This window comes from Lepidochelys olivacea, assembly GCF_965140295.1.
Source record: "Lepidochelys olivacea isolate rLepOli2 genome assembly, chromosome: 11".
Classification (NCBI taxonomy): domain Eukaryota; kingdom Metazoa; phylum Chordata; order Testudines; family Cheloniidae; genus Lepidochelys; species Lepidochelys olivacea.
The window spans coordinates 11,619,921-11,639,343 of NC_140421.1; the positions used below are offsets into that span (position 1 = coordinate 11,619,921).

Genomic DNA, 19,423 nt, shown 5'->3' on the forward strand with positions numbered 1-19,423 from the left:
ATGAAATATGGGAAGGAAAAGAGGCTAAAGCAGTGATACCCAGACCACAGTGATTCAGGAGCCAAATTAGCAATCAACATTACCCAAAAGAGCCACAATAGTGTGAATTCAATGTTTCATTTACTATTGATATATAGTAAATTCATTTATAAATAGTGTATGAAACAATGAATTCAAAATACGGTGGCTTTTTTGGGTAACGATCGCTAACCACTGAGGTCTGAGTATCACTGTTTTATACATGTTTTATTCTCATAGCAAAATGACTCACCAAATATAATTATTTTTTCAACTACAATTGGATAATAACACAGTAAAAGCATTTGATTGGTTAATAACTTAGATTGATTAATAACTGAATCACAGTATTTTATAATATGAGCTGCAGGAGACCCATTAAAGAGCCACTTGCAGCCCGTGAGCCTCAGTCTGAGTATCACGGGGCTCAAGCAATTCTGAGCTACATACACAAGTATGACAGAGAGCTGTTCCAGTGAGATCACTCCTAGAACACTGTGGTATAGTTCCATGTACCTCAATTCTGGGAAATTGATATTAAATTGATGGGAATTTGGAGAAGAGCAATTAAAATCATTAAAGGGCAGGATGGTACTGACTTATAAGAGATTAACAGACTCGCGTAAAGCACTTGGTTATGAGCTCTCCAAGTAACCATCTATAAGGAGATGGAGAACGTAAACAGCAAAGAGAATGAGAAGTGGCTCAGGTGGCAAAAGGGAGCATTACTAGGAATAACAGGATAGGACAATTTTAGGGTGAAGAGCAGGAAAACTTTGTTAAGTTTAGGAAGAGGAAGAGTCTCCAAAGGGAATTAGCAGATACTTCAGATCATTCAGAACTAGATTGGATAAAATACCAGAAAATGTACTGTAGACAACAATGCTTCATGGGAGCAGTATGAGATGAAAAAGGATACTGTGAAGATATTCAGCTGCACCTATTTGTGCAAAATGAATATGGGCCTTCTCCATACAGGCACTGAGAGGTAGTTACAGATGGGATAGGTTATAGCATGTATTCATCTACCCGGCTAGCTGATCTTTAGTGGAAGTCTACTTGAGCTGTGGCTTGGAGAAAATATTAAGCTTCACATAATTTCAGCTGACAAAAAGGCACGGCGTGCTGGATGGTCACTGAAATATATGCATGGGGCACTGTTGCATAAACCACTTAGGATATGTCTACACTGCAATTAGACGCCCACAGCTGGCCCAGGCCCGCTGACTCAGGCTTGAGCTAAGGGGCTGTTTAATTGTGGCATAGACGCTCAGGCTGCTCCTCAAGCTCAGGTCCCTCCCCCTTTGCAGGGTCCCAGAGCTTGGGCTCCAGTCCAAGCCTGACCGGCTACACCCGGGGTTCTCAACCTTTTCCTCCATGGTCTGCCTGTGCCACAACAACTAGTTTTCTGCACATAAAAGCCAGGACCGGAATTAGGGGATAGCAAGCAGGGCAATTGCCTGGGGCCCCATACAATAGGACTTCAGCTTTCTGCCCTGGATCCCACCAAGATTAACACTGGCACTGCTTGGCAGACCCCCTGAAACCTGCTCACGGCCCCTCAGGAGTCCCCAGACCCCTGGTTGAGAACCACTTGTCTACACTGCAATTAAACAGTGCTTTAGCCCGAGCCCAAGTCAGCTGGCACAGGGCAGCCACAGGTTTTTAATTGCAGTGTAGACATACCTTTAGAGTAATTTAGCTCTAAGGTGCTGTTGTTGTCAGCAACTCCCCAGTGACCATGTGAAGTCTGTAACGTGATTGACTGGATACAGAAAACAAAGTTTGTACTGTTCACTGCTGCTCTATTTAGGTTTGATGAGCATGAGAGGGAGATATTGCTGCATATGGAACTCTCTCTTTCTCTATGCTTATATTTTTCCTTCGTACAACCATGTGCTCAAGGTTTCTAATGGTTTCTCTCTACACAGAGAGGTTGTTAGTTTCTCTTTCCACTATTTACCACACTTACTAAAGACCAGTCATTATGGCTGTTCCTTTTTGATTATTTGATTCTGGTGTTCCTCTACTTTCTTATTCTGATCAGACTAGGAAGATATCATTGCTAGCTGAAATCCTTCCTATCCTTTTCTCAAATTTTCATTTACCATAGGTGTTTACAGACTAGAAGATCCTATCCCATACATTATTTCTTATCAGGGAGACCTAAAAAAAGTGTGAAATCCATACAGTATGCTTTACCTTGAGTGTACTGTATGGTCTCTCATCATTTACAACCAGAGGCGGATTAAGGTTTCCCGGGGCCTTGGGCCAGAGCAAATGAGGGGCCCCTCCTCACCCCTTCTGCCTGCGGTCCCACCCCCATTCTATGCTCTACAGGCAGAAAGAAACTTTGCATTCCAAATACCCAAAACAGTGCATTCCAATGCATCCTTTTCAGAACAAACGGTCTGTCTGCCTAATTCCCTAGTATATTGTACATATACCATTTTGCCATAGCATTATTATGGTCTACCTGGAGAAATATTTCAGGACCAGATAACGAAATAAAGGAGAAAGTTGGGTATGGATAGCATTCTGGCAAGGTGAAATGTGTGTCTAATTGGCAGAGAGAAAGGCACTCTTCACATTAAAATGGATATCACAATAGCCAGTTGGATCCTTCAGTAAAATGTCAGCCCAGAGGGAGTACATGGAAAAGCTAAATGAAATGCCAACTTTAAAATACTGTTTATAACACATTCAAATGCATTTCCAAATGATGTATAAACAGTTACGTATCACAATCAAAAGTGAGAGAGAAGAGAATTAAAATAGACCAGTATGTTCTGAGAGTCTGGAATGAAAGTAGCAAGTTTGTGTCTTTTGGATAATATAGGACTTCCCTAATTTTACTTTAAAATATTAGAGTTTCTTACACTTCTATTACTCAAAATCACCACTGCCAATTGGTATAGGATGGGAGTTGAGGTGTTGGTTTTAACCTATAAAACCCTAAATGTTTTGGGATCCATCTACCAGAGAGAGCGCCTCCCTGCCCACGTGATACTGATGTAACTGAAGTCAGAGACCTTGATCCTGCAAAGATTTACACACATGCTTAAAGTAAATCATACACACAAATCTTTACAGTATCAGAGCCAGTCTTGCCTTTCCACATTTCACTACCTAACATTTGGTTTGCCAGTGTCCAAATTAGTTAGCCTTCTAGACAACCTGCAAACCCATTTTTTCCACTCCCCAGGCAGACACTCCCAGTTTACTCTTGAGGGTTGTGGGAGTATAATGTCATAAGAATCTTCCTGTACTATGCATTATTAGTATTAGGACCAATACCTGAGTACATTCAAAATGCTATATACATACTTTAGTATTTTCCAAGATATGCATGTTGAAATACAGTATGTGCCCATCCCCTGCACCAACAACAGCTTTTTTAATATGCATCTCCCCATCAACACTGTCATGGTTCCATAAACTACAGTCAGGTGGCTACGATGGTTTGGACATCAAGAAGTCATGCATCAATTGCAAGTATTCTATTACGGGATAATTCTGCAACAAAAGAGATCTTTTAAAAAATGCCTCATTGTCAACTGGTACCACAATGTAGTTAGCATGCATGTAGTTAGAGTGTGGAAACAAGCATCTCTGAAGTCACATGGTCTAGTACAGGGGTCGGCAACCTTTCAGAAGTGGTGTGCCGAGTCTTCATTTATTCACTTTAATTTAGGGGTTCATGTGTCAGTAATACATTTTAATGTTTTTAGAAGGTCTCTCTCTCTATAAGTCTATATATTATATAACTAAACTATTGTTGTATTGTAAAATAAACAAGGTTTTCAAAATGTTTAAGAAGCTTCATTTAAAATTAAAATAAAACGTTGATCTTAAGCCGCTGGCCCGCTCTGCCCGCTGCTGGTCTGGGGTTCTGTTCACCTAGGCCAGGAGCGGGCTGAGCAGGGCCTGCGGCCGGGACCCCAGCTGGCAAGGGCCTGGCAGCCAAAACCCAAGACTGGCAGTGGGCTGAGCAGCTCAGCCCGCAGCCACTCAGGGGTTCCATCCGCCGGCTCCTGCCAGCCGGGATCCCGGCTGCCAGACCCGCTCAGCCCACTGCTGGTCTGGGGTCCCGGCCCTACCCACATACAGTGGGTACCTACCTTCTCCCTCGTTCTGGCCATTCTCTTCCTCTCTCTCTGCACTGAGCTGAGGGTGGGAGTGCACTGAGCACAAGGCTGGGGGTGAAAGAGCAGGCTGGGGGTTGGGGTGTAGGGTCTGGCCAGGAGCTAGAATGAGGGAGGGGGCTCAGGAGGTTTGGGTGTGGAGCGCTTACCTGGGCAGCTCCCATTTGGTGGGAGGGGTGCAGGGGGAAATGTGTGTGTGGGGGAAGGTGCAGGAGCTCCCATTTGGTGCTCAGGATGGGGGTGAGGATGTGGGGGGTGCAAGAGTCAGGATGTGGGGGGTGCATGGGGTGTGGAGGGGCTGGGTATGTGGGGGGGTGCAAGAGTCAGGATGTGGGGAGTGCATGGGGTGGGGGGGTGCAAGAGTCAGGGCAGAGGGCTGGGGGCATGTGAGGGGGGTGCAGGTGTCAGGGTATGGGGTGCGGAGAGCCTAGGTATGTGTGGGGGTGCCAGAGTCAGGGCTGGGATCGTGGGGGGGAGGGGTGAAGGAGTCAAGCAGAGGGCTGGGTGTGTGTGAGGTGGGTGCAGGGCTCAGGGCAGGGGCCTTGGGGTGTGCGCGGGGCTGCAGGGCTCAGGGCAGACGGCTGGGTGTGTGTGAGCGGGGTTCAGGGCAGAGGGCTAGGGATGTGGGCTGGGGTCTGTGGTGCTCACGGCAGGGGGTTGGAGAGGATATGTCCCGCTTCCCCAAGGCCCTGCCCCCGCTTCTTCTCTGCTTCTGCCAGGAGCAGCGAGCACGCTGACTCCGCTCCTCCCCCATCCCCTCCCTCGCAGGGGCCATCAGCTGATCGGGGTGGGGGACACGGAGAGGAGGAGGAGGGGCAGGAACCCAGCACACTGCGGGAAGAGGCAGGGGAGCCGGCTGGACCAAGCTTCTCCCCCTGCCGGAGTGGGAGTGGAGAAGAGCGGGCTGGGCCAGGCCAGGCCGGGCCGGATTTTTAATGGCATGGGAGCCCGGCAGGCAGCAACGTGCCATTAAAAATGGGCTCACCTGCCGTCTTTGGCACGCATGCCATAGGTTGCCGACCCCGGTCTAGTAGATGGGGTGCAGGACTCGGAGCTTGGCAACCTGTGTTCTATTCCTAGCTCTGCAACCGACCTGCTGTGTACCCTTGTGAAAGTCATGTCTCTCTGTGCCTCTGTTTCCCTTCCTGCCTTTGTCTCTTTAGATTGTAAGCTCTTTTGAGCAGGGACGGCCTCTCACTATGTGGTTCTACAGGGCCTAGTGCACTGGGGGCACTGATGTAATACAAATTAATAATGGTTTACACACAATCCTGGAACACAGGATCACTTGCCACTGTACTGTAACAATACTTGTAGATAAAACAACCCAAAGCAGCTCAACAGCCAAAAGCCATCATGAAGACTAATACATGATTCTTGTTGCAAAATATATAGGATAAAGTTCAGTTGTATAAAGGTTCTCTGTGAAGTTTTACCCAGGTGCCACGATATAAGTGATGGCTCATAACTGGAGGTCAAAAGTCACGTGGTCAAGGTGGTTAGGAACAAGCCTGAATGATAAAAAGTGGTGCAGGGGTGGTGGTGAAGGAGAGAGAGGAAATAGTAGCTCCCCACGTTAACATTTCTGCCCCTAGGTCTGTTGTTCAACTGCCATTGCTGACGGTATAATGTGAATTCTAAAGAGATTCATGTTTTTAAACCAGGCTGCTTTGGTACAATACAGCACCCTCTGTCATCAACTGTAAAAGGCAATTATCCAGGTATGCGAAGGCCAAAGAGACAAGCAGGAGGAAGGTCAATCCAAATCTAACATACTGGAGAATGGCAAGAAGAGAGTACAAATATATTGAAAGTCTAGGATTTTCTATAACAATCTTGCATTTATTTATCTCTAGACTGTGTGTTTTTCAGCAGTGCTTTTGACAATAGTTACAGAAAGAGGAGTTTCTTCATGTATTCGGAGAGGCTTTATGTTGCACATATCACCCCTGAAGCACTGTGTCAAGGGTCATTCTGACAAGACATTGCCCATTTTCCTGCATTTGGAAATGAAGAGTCTCTCTATGAAGAGACAGAAAGGTGCTATAGGAAGGCAGTGACAGGGAGTTAGTCACATGCAGTTATATGTAACCATGCCATTCCACGATTGGGGGAATTTTTCAGGAGCAGGAGGAACCTTGGACTGGGAAGGAGACAGAGCTGACGCTGGATAATTGTGGGAGTGCTCCTTCTATGCAGTACTTCCATCCCAGGCAGCCTTCAGCCAGACAGGCAAGTTATTTTCAGTGGGAGAGGTCAGAACTTCTCTCACATGTGTTTATAATTGTGGATAAAACTGGGGCTTTTCCATTACAGTCATGGAGCACTGCTGAGTTACTGAGAAAGGGATCAGGCCAGACTGTGGGAACATACCAATCTCAAGGTCACGTTTCACTCTCCCTGCCACCTTTCTGAGTTCTTCCATTCAAACTGAATGACTTGAAAAGTGTGCCAGGTAATCAAGGATTATGTGCAAATAACTCACTGTAAGGCAGCCCTGAGAGAGGCAACTTGATAACAAAGCATGCTATTTTTTCCCCCTTTAAAACTTATGGCCTGTGAGAACTTGAAACATCAACTCATGTCTTGTGAATACCAGATCAGATCATAAGGGCTAAACTGAATAATTTAGGCTAGCATTCAACGGAGATGGCGTGAACCAAAAACTCCCAAATCTAAACTCTTCTGACCCTGGAATTTCGAGGAAGTTTGGATTTTCAGGAGAAGATTGAACAATGGACCCATCTCTAATTGTAAAAGGATCTGTTAGGACATTTAAGAGTTACGTGTGGGGTTTTGTTTGTGGATTGTTCATTTGTTTAAACAAATCTGGTTTTGAGAGTAACCTGATATGAACAGAAATATTTTAATGAAATGAAAACAAAATAGTTGTAAACAGTTTTGGACACAACATTCCCCTCCTTTGTAATATTAGAAATCCAAAGAGCACCTTGCTACTACAGAAGGAACCAGAAAAACAGAAAATGGAACGGCCAGTCGGGTTTCACTGTCCCAGCTGAGATAAGGGCACAAAAGACACAGCTTGGGTGGTGAGAAGGCAGTAGGAGTTTAAAAATTAAAAAATGTTTAATGATACAAAGTACTATCAGGGAATAACATTATCAAAAAATCCACAAGTTTTATGTTAACAGCATTTCAAGTATTCTTTTTCATCAGCAAAGTGCATATGATGTGTGAGATACAGCAGGGGTTAAGTCCCTCAACCCTCAAAGCAAGGTTCTGATGCAAAATGCATTTAGATTAATCTTGTATGCAGTGTTGTTGTAGTGTTGAGACATTGTGGGTGAGGTAATATTTTTCATTGGACCAACTTCCAATAAAACACCTCTCAGGGATGGTTTAGATCAGTGGCTTTCAACCTTTTCAGACTACTGTACCCCTTTCAGGAGTCTGATTTGTCTTGCGTACCCCAAGTTTCATCTTACTTAAAAACTACTTGCTTACAAAATCAGACATAAAAATACAAAAGTGTTATAGCATAACATTACTGAAAAATTGCTTACTTTCCCATTTTTAACCATACAATTGTAAAATAAATCAATTGGAATATAAATATTGTACTTACATTTCAGTATATACTATATAGAGCAGTATAAACAAATGATTGTCTGTATAAAATTTTAGTTTGTACTGACTTTGCTAGTGCTTTTTATGTAGGCTGTTGTAAAACTAGGCAAATATCTAGGTGAGTTGATGTACTCCCTGGGAGATCTCTGCCTACTCCCAGGAATATGCACACCCCGGTTGAGAATCACTGACCTAGATCAGTGGTTCTCAGCCTATTTACTATTGTGGGCCGCATATGCCACTCTCTATGTGTTATGTGTGCCACATCCACACAATATATATACTACATGTATGGCCCTGAAGATGTCACGAGGGTCACAGCTTTGTGCTGATTTGGCTACAAGTGGCCTGTGGGTTAGGAACCACTAGTCTAGACAATACTTAGTCCTTCCATGAGTGCAAGGGACTGGACTAGATGACCTCTCGAGGTCCCTTCCAATCCTATGATTCTGTGAGAGAGACAAGCTTTTGAGCTTACACAGGCTCGAGAGCTTGTTTCACTCACCATCAGAAGCTGGCCCAATGAACACCTTAAGGGTAATCTTGTCAGCTTTAGTCCTCCAGTCTCAAAGAGCTTGATGGGCCAGGTGGCTTAGTGGCACAGAACTTACTGTACTTTCTATGGTTTGGGCATGCAAAAGCTAAAATGTACTGTGAACTTGACCTAGACATTTGAGCCAAAGGTGGAGACAGGGATCAAGCATGGGGGTAATGATGCCAGATTCATCCTTTCACAAGCACCCCTGTTGCCATTTTGGTACATATAAGTAACTTTAGTGGATCAGACTAAAAACTTATTCTCTGAAGCCTCTGTTGTGCCGCTACTAAGACCAAACTTAAAAAAACATTATGACACAACCTTGTCACAAGAGCCCCCTGCTGGATGCACATCACAATTGCAATAAAGAACAAAGGTTTCAGAGTAACAGCCGTGTTAGTCTGTATTCGCTAAATGAAAAGGAGTACTTGTGGCACCTTAGAGACTAACCAATTTATTTGAGCATAAGCTTTCGTGAGCTACAGCTCACTTCATCGGATGTATCAGATAAATTGGTCAGTCTCTAAGGTGCCACAAGTACTCCTTTTCTTTTTGCAAATAAAGAACAAAATTGCTTAATGAAAACATTCCCAATGGCACATTTAATATACCCAGACTCATTATTTAGCACATACCCCATTATGGGAAACTAACAAATTCTGTGCAGTACATATAGCTTGGTCATCTACGTTTCTATAATGTGCCCATCCCCATGGTATCTGAGCATCTGGATACATGTGTTTCTGCAGCCAGAGGAAGTTCTCTTACCGTTGAGGAGCCAGGTGATCTGAGGCACAGGTGTACCTTCCACAGAACACTGCAGCACGAAATCTTGCCCTTCACTCACTGTACATCCCTTCAAGACACTGGAAAACCTTGGAGCCATCTCTTCAACTTTAGACCCTTTAAGTCAAAGTGAAAGTGGATCTGTTAATACAGGGCTGACAAATCAACTACTCCTCTGGGAGTTTTACTCAGTAGATTAAGAGGATATAACGGAATGACACTGCAAAATCATTTCCAGATACATGTGCAAGATCACAGCTGTAAAGAAAAGAATCTTTTGGAAGTAAAAACAATTTTGACTCATGGACTAATAAAAAGATAGGGCTCCCTGCATAGTCTTCAAAGATTTTTCTTGCCTTTCATGCTTTGCATTAGGCTCTGGTTTTGCAAGTGAAACCCACACCCAGCCATGTGCATCAGGCCACCATGAGGAACTGAAATCCATTAACAGAAAGTGAAGAAGTGCAAAGAACAGGACGATCAGGTTTTTCACAATTCTCCCCATTAGGCAATGAAACAGAGGAGGAATTAAGGATTTTGCCAACATGCTGGAAATAGGATTCTGACAAGGCAGGAAATGTGCTGTGGAGGAACCTGAGGTGGTCAGGTTTAAAAGCCAACAATTCCCAGTGCTGGCCGAGAAATGTTGCATCAACATAACTGGAGCTTTGTAACAAAACCTCAAATCACATACAAGAAAGGGCTTGGAAAAAAAAAAAAACTTAGGCCAGTGTTTGCTAAGATGCTCCAGAATCTTGCAAGCAAACCTGATATTTAAGGGTTGCAAGCTCAAAAATGGTGCCAGATAAAACTCTCAGGTTTTGTTCCATGTAATTCTCACTCCACACCTTTCCTTATTACCTATTGTACCACACAAGAGTGTTAACAGAATCAGTTAGCATTTGGAAAGCAGTTCAGAAATGCAAAGCACTACATAAGTGTTAAGCAACTTCCAACAGAGTCCCGTGCAGAAGGTGCACATCTCTGTGGGCAGGGTCTTTGCCTTCTTCTTCATTCATATTCGATTATTTTATTACACACAGCCATAGCAGCTCCAACCAAGATCAGGACCCACCACATGTCAGGCACCCTACCAACACAGTGAGGAACAGCCACTGCCCTGAAGAGCTTTCGAGAGAAGACAAAGGGTGAAGTGGTGAGGAAAGGAGACAGAGATATAAAGGGACTTGCACAAGATCACACATCAGGTTGGTGGTAGAGCAGAGCTGGGAATTAAAAAGTCTATGTATGAATTAATTTTAATAGGAATTTTGCAGCCAAATCTCTTAGACAGCTTTGAAAATCCCAACCTTATTTATTAAAGTGCACATTGGCTCACCCTAACTTACTTACTTTCTACACTTAACACCCAGCTGCTGGAAGTTCGACCTCTGGGGTTGAAGGCTGTACAGCTATAGGACCCACTGTCTCCCAAGTGGGTTTTCATTAAGCACAAGCAATGAATTCCATCCTCTTCGTATATTTGGATGCCATCTCTTCCTTTTACAGGGGCTCCCTCTTTGAACCATTCCACATCTGGTTTTGGTTTCCCTGAAACTAGATGATGCAAAGTTGGAGCATGGGGGTGAGGGCCATTAAAGATATTTCCTCATTATGATAAACCTTCACTTTGCCTATTATATTTTTTACCAGCACAATAGACATTGTAAAATATTTTGATAGACAGTTACTGCTTATCCTTCCCCACCCATCCCTTAAAGAGACATTGACAACTTGAAAAAAGCCACACGTACGTCTGTCTGAAAATTGTTCCTCTAGTGTTGTTACAAATCACACCTAAGATTGCTGTAATCCAGCTAGATTGGGGGTAGGAGGTAGGGAGGAAGAAACATGTTACACCGTCTTCCCGTACCCTCAAGTTTGTTTGCTTTCTGCATTTGGCAGCACTTTGTGAATTGTCAGTTTCTACTGTAAAATTGGTTACAGTAGTTACTCAGGTTCTGCTCTTTGGCTAGGTCTTTCACATGGCAACAGGGAACAGAACAATCAAGAATTAGAAAAAATGCCATTCCTTCAGTTGTGTGTTTGCAAGGCTGGATACTTTATCTGACTCAGCTCAGCAAGGGATGAGGCATGTGGGAGAATGGTGGTTACAAGAGTGAAAGATCATGAGCTGTGCTTAATGTCATAGACACATCTTGTTGGTTCCTCTCTGGTTTTTGAGGGATGCGAACAGGAGGAGCAGAAACAATGGGAGAAAATAAATTGGAAGAGCATCTATTGCATGTACAACTGTGAAGTACAGGGAGAATAGATTGACCAAGGCAGAGGACATATCAAGAAGGGAGAAGCACTGACACTGAACAAAGTCACTTGACTCTTAAGACCTGATCGGAAGCACCCTGAAGTCAACAGAAAGACACCCATTTACTTCAGTAGGCAATGAATGAGGGAGGCCCTTAGGCCCAGATCCCCAGTGTTATTTAAGCTCCTAACTTCTACAGAAGTCAGTGGAAGTTAGGAGCCTAAATGCCTTTGAGGATCTGGGCCTTAGTGCCTCTGTAAAACAGAGAGAACATTTCCCTCCCTCACAGGAGTAGTGCAAGGCTTCACTAGTTCATGCTTGTCTAAAGTCCTCTGAGACAGTGATAAAGAAGTGCTTAGCATTAATATACTATGAAAATAAACTATTCAGGGAGCCCTTTGGAATACCTTCTCCACTCCTGACTCACTGGGAGGGTAATATAAAATATATTTTTTCTAGAGTGAGGAAGACGCATCAGAAAGGAAATCAATGACTAGATTTTTTCCTGCCTAAAATGTAAAGCCATCTCTCTCTTTTTTTAGGGAGCTATTTGATGTGCAAATGTTACATTAAAATACCAGAAAAACGCTTCAAAATTATTTTCTACTAAACTGCAATAAAAATGGAAGTTCCTCATATTTTCCTCAAAGAAGGGATTAAAAGATTGCCCACGATGTGCAGCCAAAAAGCCCTCCATGGCCCCTTTCTCCTCTGAGAGGTTAAAATCGAATCCATTTTTGAAGAAGAGGAAACACTCAGCTAGGGCCTTTTAATTATGACCTTCTGTAGTTAAATCCTTAGAAACACTTGACTAAATACCACTTGGCTAGACTAAGCAGTGAGGCTGAGCCGTAAGTAGGGGGTGATGTGCAAGTGCCAAGAGAAAGCAGTGTGACTCCATTACAATTCCTTCTCTACTCCATCCCTTTCTCCAAGGGACAGTAACTTACTACAGCACTGAAAAAGGTACAGCTTACTTATCCTCTTGTACTAATTCAGCGCCACAGATCAGCATGCTGGAGAAGGGGACAGAGGCAAGAAACTGCTGGTGGGGCAGAATAAGGAGGGAGTGAGCACTGGGCACGCAGCCCACGGTCAGCCATTCTGCACCTGAGCCTTGGTGCAAGAAACCCTAGAACAGCCATTCAGGGGAGTGGCCTTGGGCTCCTACTCCCTCTTATTCCCCTGAACAGCCATATTAAGGTCTGGCCCTGTATAGACATCACACAGACAGAGCAACACAATGGTGTGCAGTGGAACAATGGTGCAAGTGTGGAGTGCCACAGATGAGCTGTTTTCAGAATGGTTTAGGAAGGAGGCGAAACCTGCACTGAAGAGTGAAGTATTTCCCCCTTATGCTATCTACAGCAAAAGAGCCCTAAGCACTTTCATCCCTTTACCTTTGCTTTTTGAATGAGCTTTCATCCCTTTACCTTTGCTTTTGAATTTGACCTCCTGGCCTTCTAATACTTCCTGGCTTTGTGGACGGCTCTCGAACTGCGGAGGGACTCCCTGAGGCTCCCTCTTCTCCTCTGTTGTGCTCTTCCTTGTTCCAACTCTGTTTTCTGCTTCCCTACTCCTTGGACCAGCTTGTCTGATGAGAGAAGCGGTTTGTCGAGTTGTCGTCAGGGGCTGTGTGATCCCTTTCCTGTCCTCATCCTGTCCAGTAGAAGTGGCCGTGGATTCTGCCTTTGGTTCTGGTTGCATTTTAATGGCTTGCAGCGTTATGGTGCTGGAAGTTTTCTGTAGGCCCCGAGATCCCCTTGCTTCTCCTTTAGGTTCCTGAGCGGGTTCTGTGTTGATTTCTCTGAGCTGTCGTTGTCTATTGTCCTTGGCTTCTTTGGAGGAGATAGAAGAGGCCTCTTTCTTTACTGCTGTCCTCTCTTTGGTTTCAACTGTGAGGTCAGTGCTGCTGGATTTCAGTTCCTTAGCAATCCCATTGCTAGTTGCCAGTTTGAATTCTGAATTTTCAATAGCTTTGGTTGCAGTGGAAGTTGATTTTGTTGGAGTGCTGAAAGGAAATTATTTATTTAGAGATATAATCAATGGCTTGTGATAATTAGTACTTATACAGCACTTCTAGCTTCAGAGAACTTTGCAAATGTTCACAGTTTATAAGGCCAGAAGGGAGCATTGTAATCATTTAGTCTGACCTCCTGTAAAGCACAGGCCACAGGATATCCCTGAATTAATTCCTGTTAATTAGTTAACCCCCACAAAACCCCTGGGAGATAGCGGTTAATAATATTTACCTATCTGTTAAAGAGGAATAAGTGGCTTGTGCCACAGAGTGACTCAATGTCAGAACGTGGATTCCAAAACAGGAGTTGCTGGATCCCATTCCTCTGTTCAGGCCTTCTCTTACATGACATGGGTCAGATGCTGATCTCACATACACTGTCTTAGACTTACAGTTCACTCCATTTAAATGTATGGAGTGACACTTATGTAAAATCAGTGTAAGTGTGAACGGATTCAGGCTACATATATAAATGACTCAAAACACTGTATAAGTTAAACTTCCTGTAGATAATTCCAGCTGACTATTTTCACTGTATTATTATGCTTATTAGAGATAGGGTAAAATTCTCAAAAATGCCTAAGTGATTTGGGAACCTAATTTATATTAACTTTCAATGAGACTTAGGCTCTTAAGTCCCCAAGTCTCTTAAAAATAGGACTAAGGCTTGCAAGTCACTTAGGCACTTTTGAAAATTTTACCCATACTGCCTAGGGGCCTGAAGAAGGTTAGACTGGATAAATAACTATGTATCAGGCTTGCACTTGCGATTATACATTGTTATGGTTTATAAAACATACCAGTTCTATTCATAGGATAAAAAGGAGGAGGAGCTCTACTTCTTGAGACCTGAGGACACTACAAGCTCTGGCGAGTAGCTCAATTTTACTGTTAAAAAGCTTGTTACCAGGAGAAGCCTAGGTCTTAGCATTGTGGCAGGGTGAAATTTTGAAAAGCACTTAGTTTTGGCCTAGTTCTGCTTCCAGCAGAGCTGAGCACTTTTAAAAATTTCACTCCAGATGTGTTGGGACAGACAAATCCAACATCCTGAAAGGTCTAAAACTCAGAGCTAGTGGGTATGTTCAGTAAACTAATATGAGCCTCGATGACTCCATGAAGCGATCTTATACATCCTGGTTAGCACTGGTTAAAACTTTTCATGAATACATTTTTTCCTATTAAAAATGCTCTTTCTTCTAAATGAAAATGTTTCTTTCAGTTTTCAACTTTAAAAAATTTCAGAAAAAATTGAAAGAGAACATTTTTCATTTCTTATATCTTTTTTCACAGAAAATATTTATCATTCTGACCAGATCTAACCCTGGAATTTCTACGTGAAGGACTTAGAAGCACAGTATGTACTTGTATATGGCAGGAGCACAGTATTCCATATTCATTGTTTGCACTAGTTACCTGGAAGATGTGTATAAATCCTCTAGACTACTTTGAAAATCTCAACAATCATTTCTAGAATTCTAACCCTCCTTTACACTTCAGCAGACATAATAATTTAAACATAAAGCTAGTCCTGCAGAAGTATAAACTTGTTCAGTTCCCAAAATTTGTTTTCCAGAAGGACTAAAACCTTCAGAGGTTTTCTAAATGTATGAAAATAGAAATAATAACCACTAGACCCATTTCTTACTCATCTACTTTCAGTTTTTAATTAAGATTCATGTAGTACCATGCTTTTAAGGAAGATCTGCTCCATATTGACATGATGTATGCAAGTGTTCTGAGCATGAATTAGGGGAGTGTTCAGAGCAAGAAACCTCTTGTTTCATACAAAAAGAAAAGGAGTACTTGTGGCACCTTAGAGACTAACCAATTTATCTGAGCATAAGCTTTCGTGAGCTACGAAAGCTTATGCTCAAATAAATTGGTTAGTCTCTAAGGTGCCACAAGTACTCCTTTTCTTTTTGCAAATGCAGACTAACACAGCTGTAACTCTGAATCTTGTTTCATACAGTTCACATGTTGATACTGTAGCCATTCCACATTTGGAGCTCCTCTTTGAAGACAATGTACATAGTGTGGAAGACCTTTGTCTTGCCAGACCTAGCACTTCCCTCTCTGCCTGAGCCCTGCCTGGGGTAAATCAGCCTCACTCTGAACAGTGTTTGTCATCCCCCAAACGGTGCTCCTCTGGCCATATTTTCAGGGTAGGAGTTGGGATCGGCCTCAGGGGTGAGCCTCCACCAAACAAAAAGGAAACAGTCTCACAAACACAAAAACAAACGGGGATACCTTTCCCTGCCCCCTTGTTGGCTGTTTGCTCCAGGGTGTCAGTCCTTCCCCTAGCAGACACTCAGGTTTGGTTGTTTCCCCTATGGGAAGGAGCACAGCCTCTCACCCTGGGGAAGCTTATTTCCCTATGGCCACTAGCCTGGCAATTGCGGGGGGTGGGGTGGGGTAGGGGGGTTGGGTTTAAAAGGTCTCAGGCAGTCCCTTAATTGGATGCTGGTGTCCCTAATTGACCTGAGGTAACCACTTCTCAGCTTGGGGGAAAGAGGGCCTTTAACATTCTAGGGCTAACATATTGGCCCCCTGCCACACTCCTCCAGCTGCCCGGCCTGACTTTGTCATACCAGAAACATCAGAATTATCTCTTACGGATCAGATCAGTGGTCTGTCTCGGACAGAATGCTGCCACCAACAGCGACCGATACTAACTGCTTCACAGGAGATACGAGGAATCCATTATGAGATAATCTGTCCTCGAGTAAAGTTTCTTTCTAACCCTCAAACTTAAGCAATGAAGAAGGTGGTTTGTTTTTCTTTCAGTGAAGTTTCATGCTGCAATTTCAAGACCACAGTATATTTCATTTCAAAAGATCGGAAAAGGGAAAAAGGATTGAATGAAAAACATACCATAATGGGTGAACATACAGGTCTGTCTTATCTGAACCTGAAATAAAAATAAAGTAAACATATTATACTAAATACAAACCTTGAAAATGTCAAAATAAAGCTTTTGGCAAAGTTTATATTTTGGAGAGTCAATTTTTTTTTTGTATGGGAGCCAAATTATGGCTTGCCACCAGAGGAAAGTTGAGATGGATCTAAATCATACCCACTTTTTGCTGAGTCACTGGACCACAACAGATTCATTGACAGATCTTGACTCCCAACCACAAGTGCTGACTGCTCAACTGAAATGGCAAGAGGTCTTGGCTCAGTTTAAGATATTCCTAGATCTAGCAACTGCAAGGCCCACTGAAAACTAAAGGGCTTTGCCAGACTGAAATGTTCTGGGTTAGAAAAGGCAGGCATGCAGGATATTCCAGCTGGAGACAGCTCATTAATTCTTAATGAAACTTCAGAGAGGATGTGGACCTAGGCAGACAACACATCCTCTGTATTAGATCTAAAAAGTGTAATTACGAAGATGCTGAATCAGGTGTTCTGGTTGTAAACTGTGTCCAGCCACAAATTCCTGATTAAGCATGAGCTGGCTGGTAGAGATCAACATATTCAACACAAACAATGGCATAAAAATGAAACCAACATATTGAATCTTTCACTTTTGGAAGAAATGTTCTGGCATGGAAGCTCACACAGAGCTTACAATGAACCCAGGGATTCAAATTGCTCAGAGATTTAGTTTTCTTCTTATTCTAAAAGACCCCAATTATTCTGGGTCATTTAGTGACAGTTACATCTGTCCTTGCATGGGTATGCCAGGAGGGAAAGATCCTTCTCCCACACTTATGCACAAAGCAGTGGTAGCCATAAATGGGCTGCCAACACTGCAGAGCGCAAAGGCAGGGTGCCAGTTAGTGCTGTCTGCAGTGCTCTAAGTCTACAAGCACAGGAAAGCGCTGTTTACAGTACATGGTGACCCAGATTTTTAAAGTGAACAGCCAGGACAGCAGTTCAGGGAAGGAAGGCAGCATAAGGAACAGTTTTGGACCCCAGTACAAGAAAGCACTTTAAGCACATGTTTAGAGATGCTAAAGTCCCATTGAGTTTTATGCAAATGTTTAAGTGTTGCCCTGAATAATGCTACTTTCTTGAACTCGGGCCTTGGTAAGGTACAGGGAAGTTTGCAGAGATGGGCTTCAGAACTTGTGCTAGGAAGGGCAGTGGGTTCACTGGGAGGCGAAAAAGGACAGGTCTTCAGTATGTCACTGATCAAGGAGGTGTGGGGAGTGTCCCTTGAGGAGCATATGAACCCAGTCTGCTTGTTGTCAATATCAATATCTCAGGCAGCTCATCCAGGTGACGAGTCTGCAGGGAGTTACAAAAACCAGGATAAAACAACTGTGTGTGTAGAGTTAATGTGGACATAGAGACAGACTTTGGGGGAGGGGGCAGAGAACATCTCCAGACATCAGGGACATGTTCTCACCCTGAAAGGGAGTTGTCTCTGAATCTGACAATTCATTTGGCTGTGGACCACTTCCTACTGGACAACTTTATCTCCCAGACAAAGATTGTCTCCTCACTTTTGAAAAGCAGGAGCACAGTATCCCTCATGTGATCAAGATTCAGGAACTTTTATTGTCACTCCATACAAACCTCCAGCAGGGCTGAGCACCCTGGTGTAGACTTGCAAGTTATAAAAAAAATAAAATAAATAGGAACTACTAGAAGGTTGTACTTATGTTACACCTGGCATTTACTTCTGGAAGCTTACATTGCTCTTCAGTGCCCACTAAGGGCAGCTTCTGATACCTTTACTCCTGTTGAACAGCGCTTCACTCCACAAGTATTCTCAATGAAAGGAAAGCAATCACTGGTGGAGCACGGTGCTATTCAGCCTAGGTAAAGGTGTTGAAATCTGGCCTGGGCCTTTCAGTCCATGTACACTCACTTTATCATGCTCAATGAATGTTCGGTCTCTTATTGTTTGTGTATTTTGCAACACTGAAATCAAGAAGTTAAGATGAGGAGGAATGCCTAGGAGACAGGGACTCGCCCATGGAACTTCCTGCCACTGGAGAGCAGTCTGAGCCCAAGACTCTTCTCTTTCTGCAGTCTTCCTCCTCACAACAGAGTCTTTGAATAGCCCCAGCAGTGCACTTCAGGAAGTAAGCTGCCTAGAAATGGTTCTTTGTCAGTAAGTGTGTTCAAGTTGAGGGTGAGGAGGATGGAGAACTTTCTTCTTTAGGAAACATTTTGAGGGCTGGGTTGGCAGGTGCAAAGAGCCTTGTCAATACCTTTTCAGCAAGCTACAACAGATTTAGAGCCAGTTACTCAAAAGTAATAAGTGATTCTGAGTAACCAACCTGAGACACCTTAAAGTGACCTGACTTTGAGAGGGTGGTGCTCAGCACATGCAGAAATATCAGGGCCTTTCAGGTTTCTGAAGCTGGAAACCCAAAATCACTATAAAAATAATACCTGGCTCTCATATAGCACTTTTCATCCATAGCTTTCAAAGCACTTTACAAAGGTGATAAATGTCCATTTTACAGATGGGGAAACTGAGGCACGGAGTGGCAAATTAAACTCAGCCTTAGTAGCTGACTCAGAGGAAAGAAGCCCATGTAGGAGGGGCCTAGAGTGTCGTTTCTGAGGAAATATTTTGAAAATGAAGGTAGTTTGGTGAATACCAAAGGCATAAATCAATGCCCCTAACAGACACCTCTCCAAAGCACCCTGTGTGTTACCACACAGAAATCCATACTGCATTTTATGCATGTGTTTTGCACAAGTTACAGTTATACTCACAACATAAAACAAAGATTCTACTGCATTTCTCTTACACCTTGGAGGACTCTATGGAATTAGCTCTCTGAATGTATTTATGAGATTGCCAGATCATGAGTTGTGGCTACTCCAATTAGCCTAGAGAGTGGCTAAAATGCTACAGAATAGTCTAAGAGATTCACAGGTTCCAAGGGACCATTGTGATCATCTACTCTGACGTGCTGCATAATACAGGCCATAGAACTTCCCAAAAATGATTTCTAGAGCAGATCTTTTAGAAAAACATCCAATCTTGATTTTTTGTCAGTGATGGAGAATCCACCATTCCCTTGGTAAACAGTTCCAATGGTTAATTACTCCCATTGTTAAAAAATATGCGTCTTATTTCCAGTCTGAATTTGTCTAGC

General features: G+C 43.3%; 2 protein-coding genes across 5 annotated transcripts in view; one reads left to right on the forward strand and one right to left on the reverse strand.

The window, feature by feature from the left end:
• MYLK (myosin light chain kinase) overlaps positions 1 to 19,423 on the reverse strand; it is a 325,099-nt gene that overhangs the window by 139,197 nt on the left and 166,479 nt on the right. For all 4 annotated transcript variants that reach the window (XM_084643345.1, XM_084643346.1, XM_084643344.1 and 1 more), the window contains exons 7-10: positions 16,233 to 16,269; positions 12,775 to 13,352; positions 10,429 to 10,632; positions 9,058 to 9,192 (exon numbers count right to left, since the gene is read on the reverse strand). In XM_084643345.1, coding sequence (XP_084499471.1) covers positions 9,058 to 9,192; positions 10,429 to 10,632; positions 12,775 to 13,352; positions 16,233 to 16,269 — 954 coding nt within the window. The remainder of the gene's footprint in view (positions 1 to 9,057; positions 9,193 to 10,428; positions 10,633 to 12,774; positions 13,353 to 16,232; positions 16,270 to 19,423) is intronic.
• Positions 1 to 19,423, forward strand: part of LOC311528376 (uncharacterized protein) — a 72,711-nt gene that overhangs the window by 38,342 nt on the left and 14,946 nt on the right. The gene's annotated exons all lie outside the window — the stretch shown is intronic.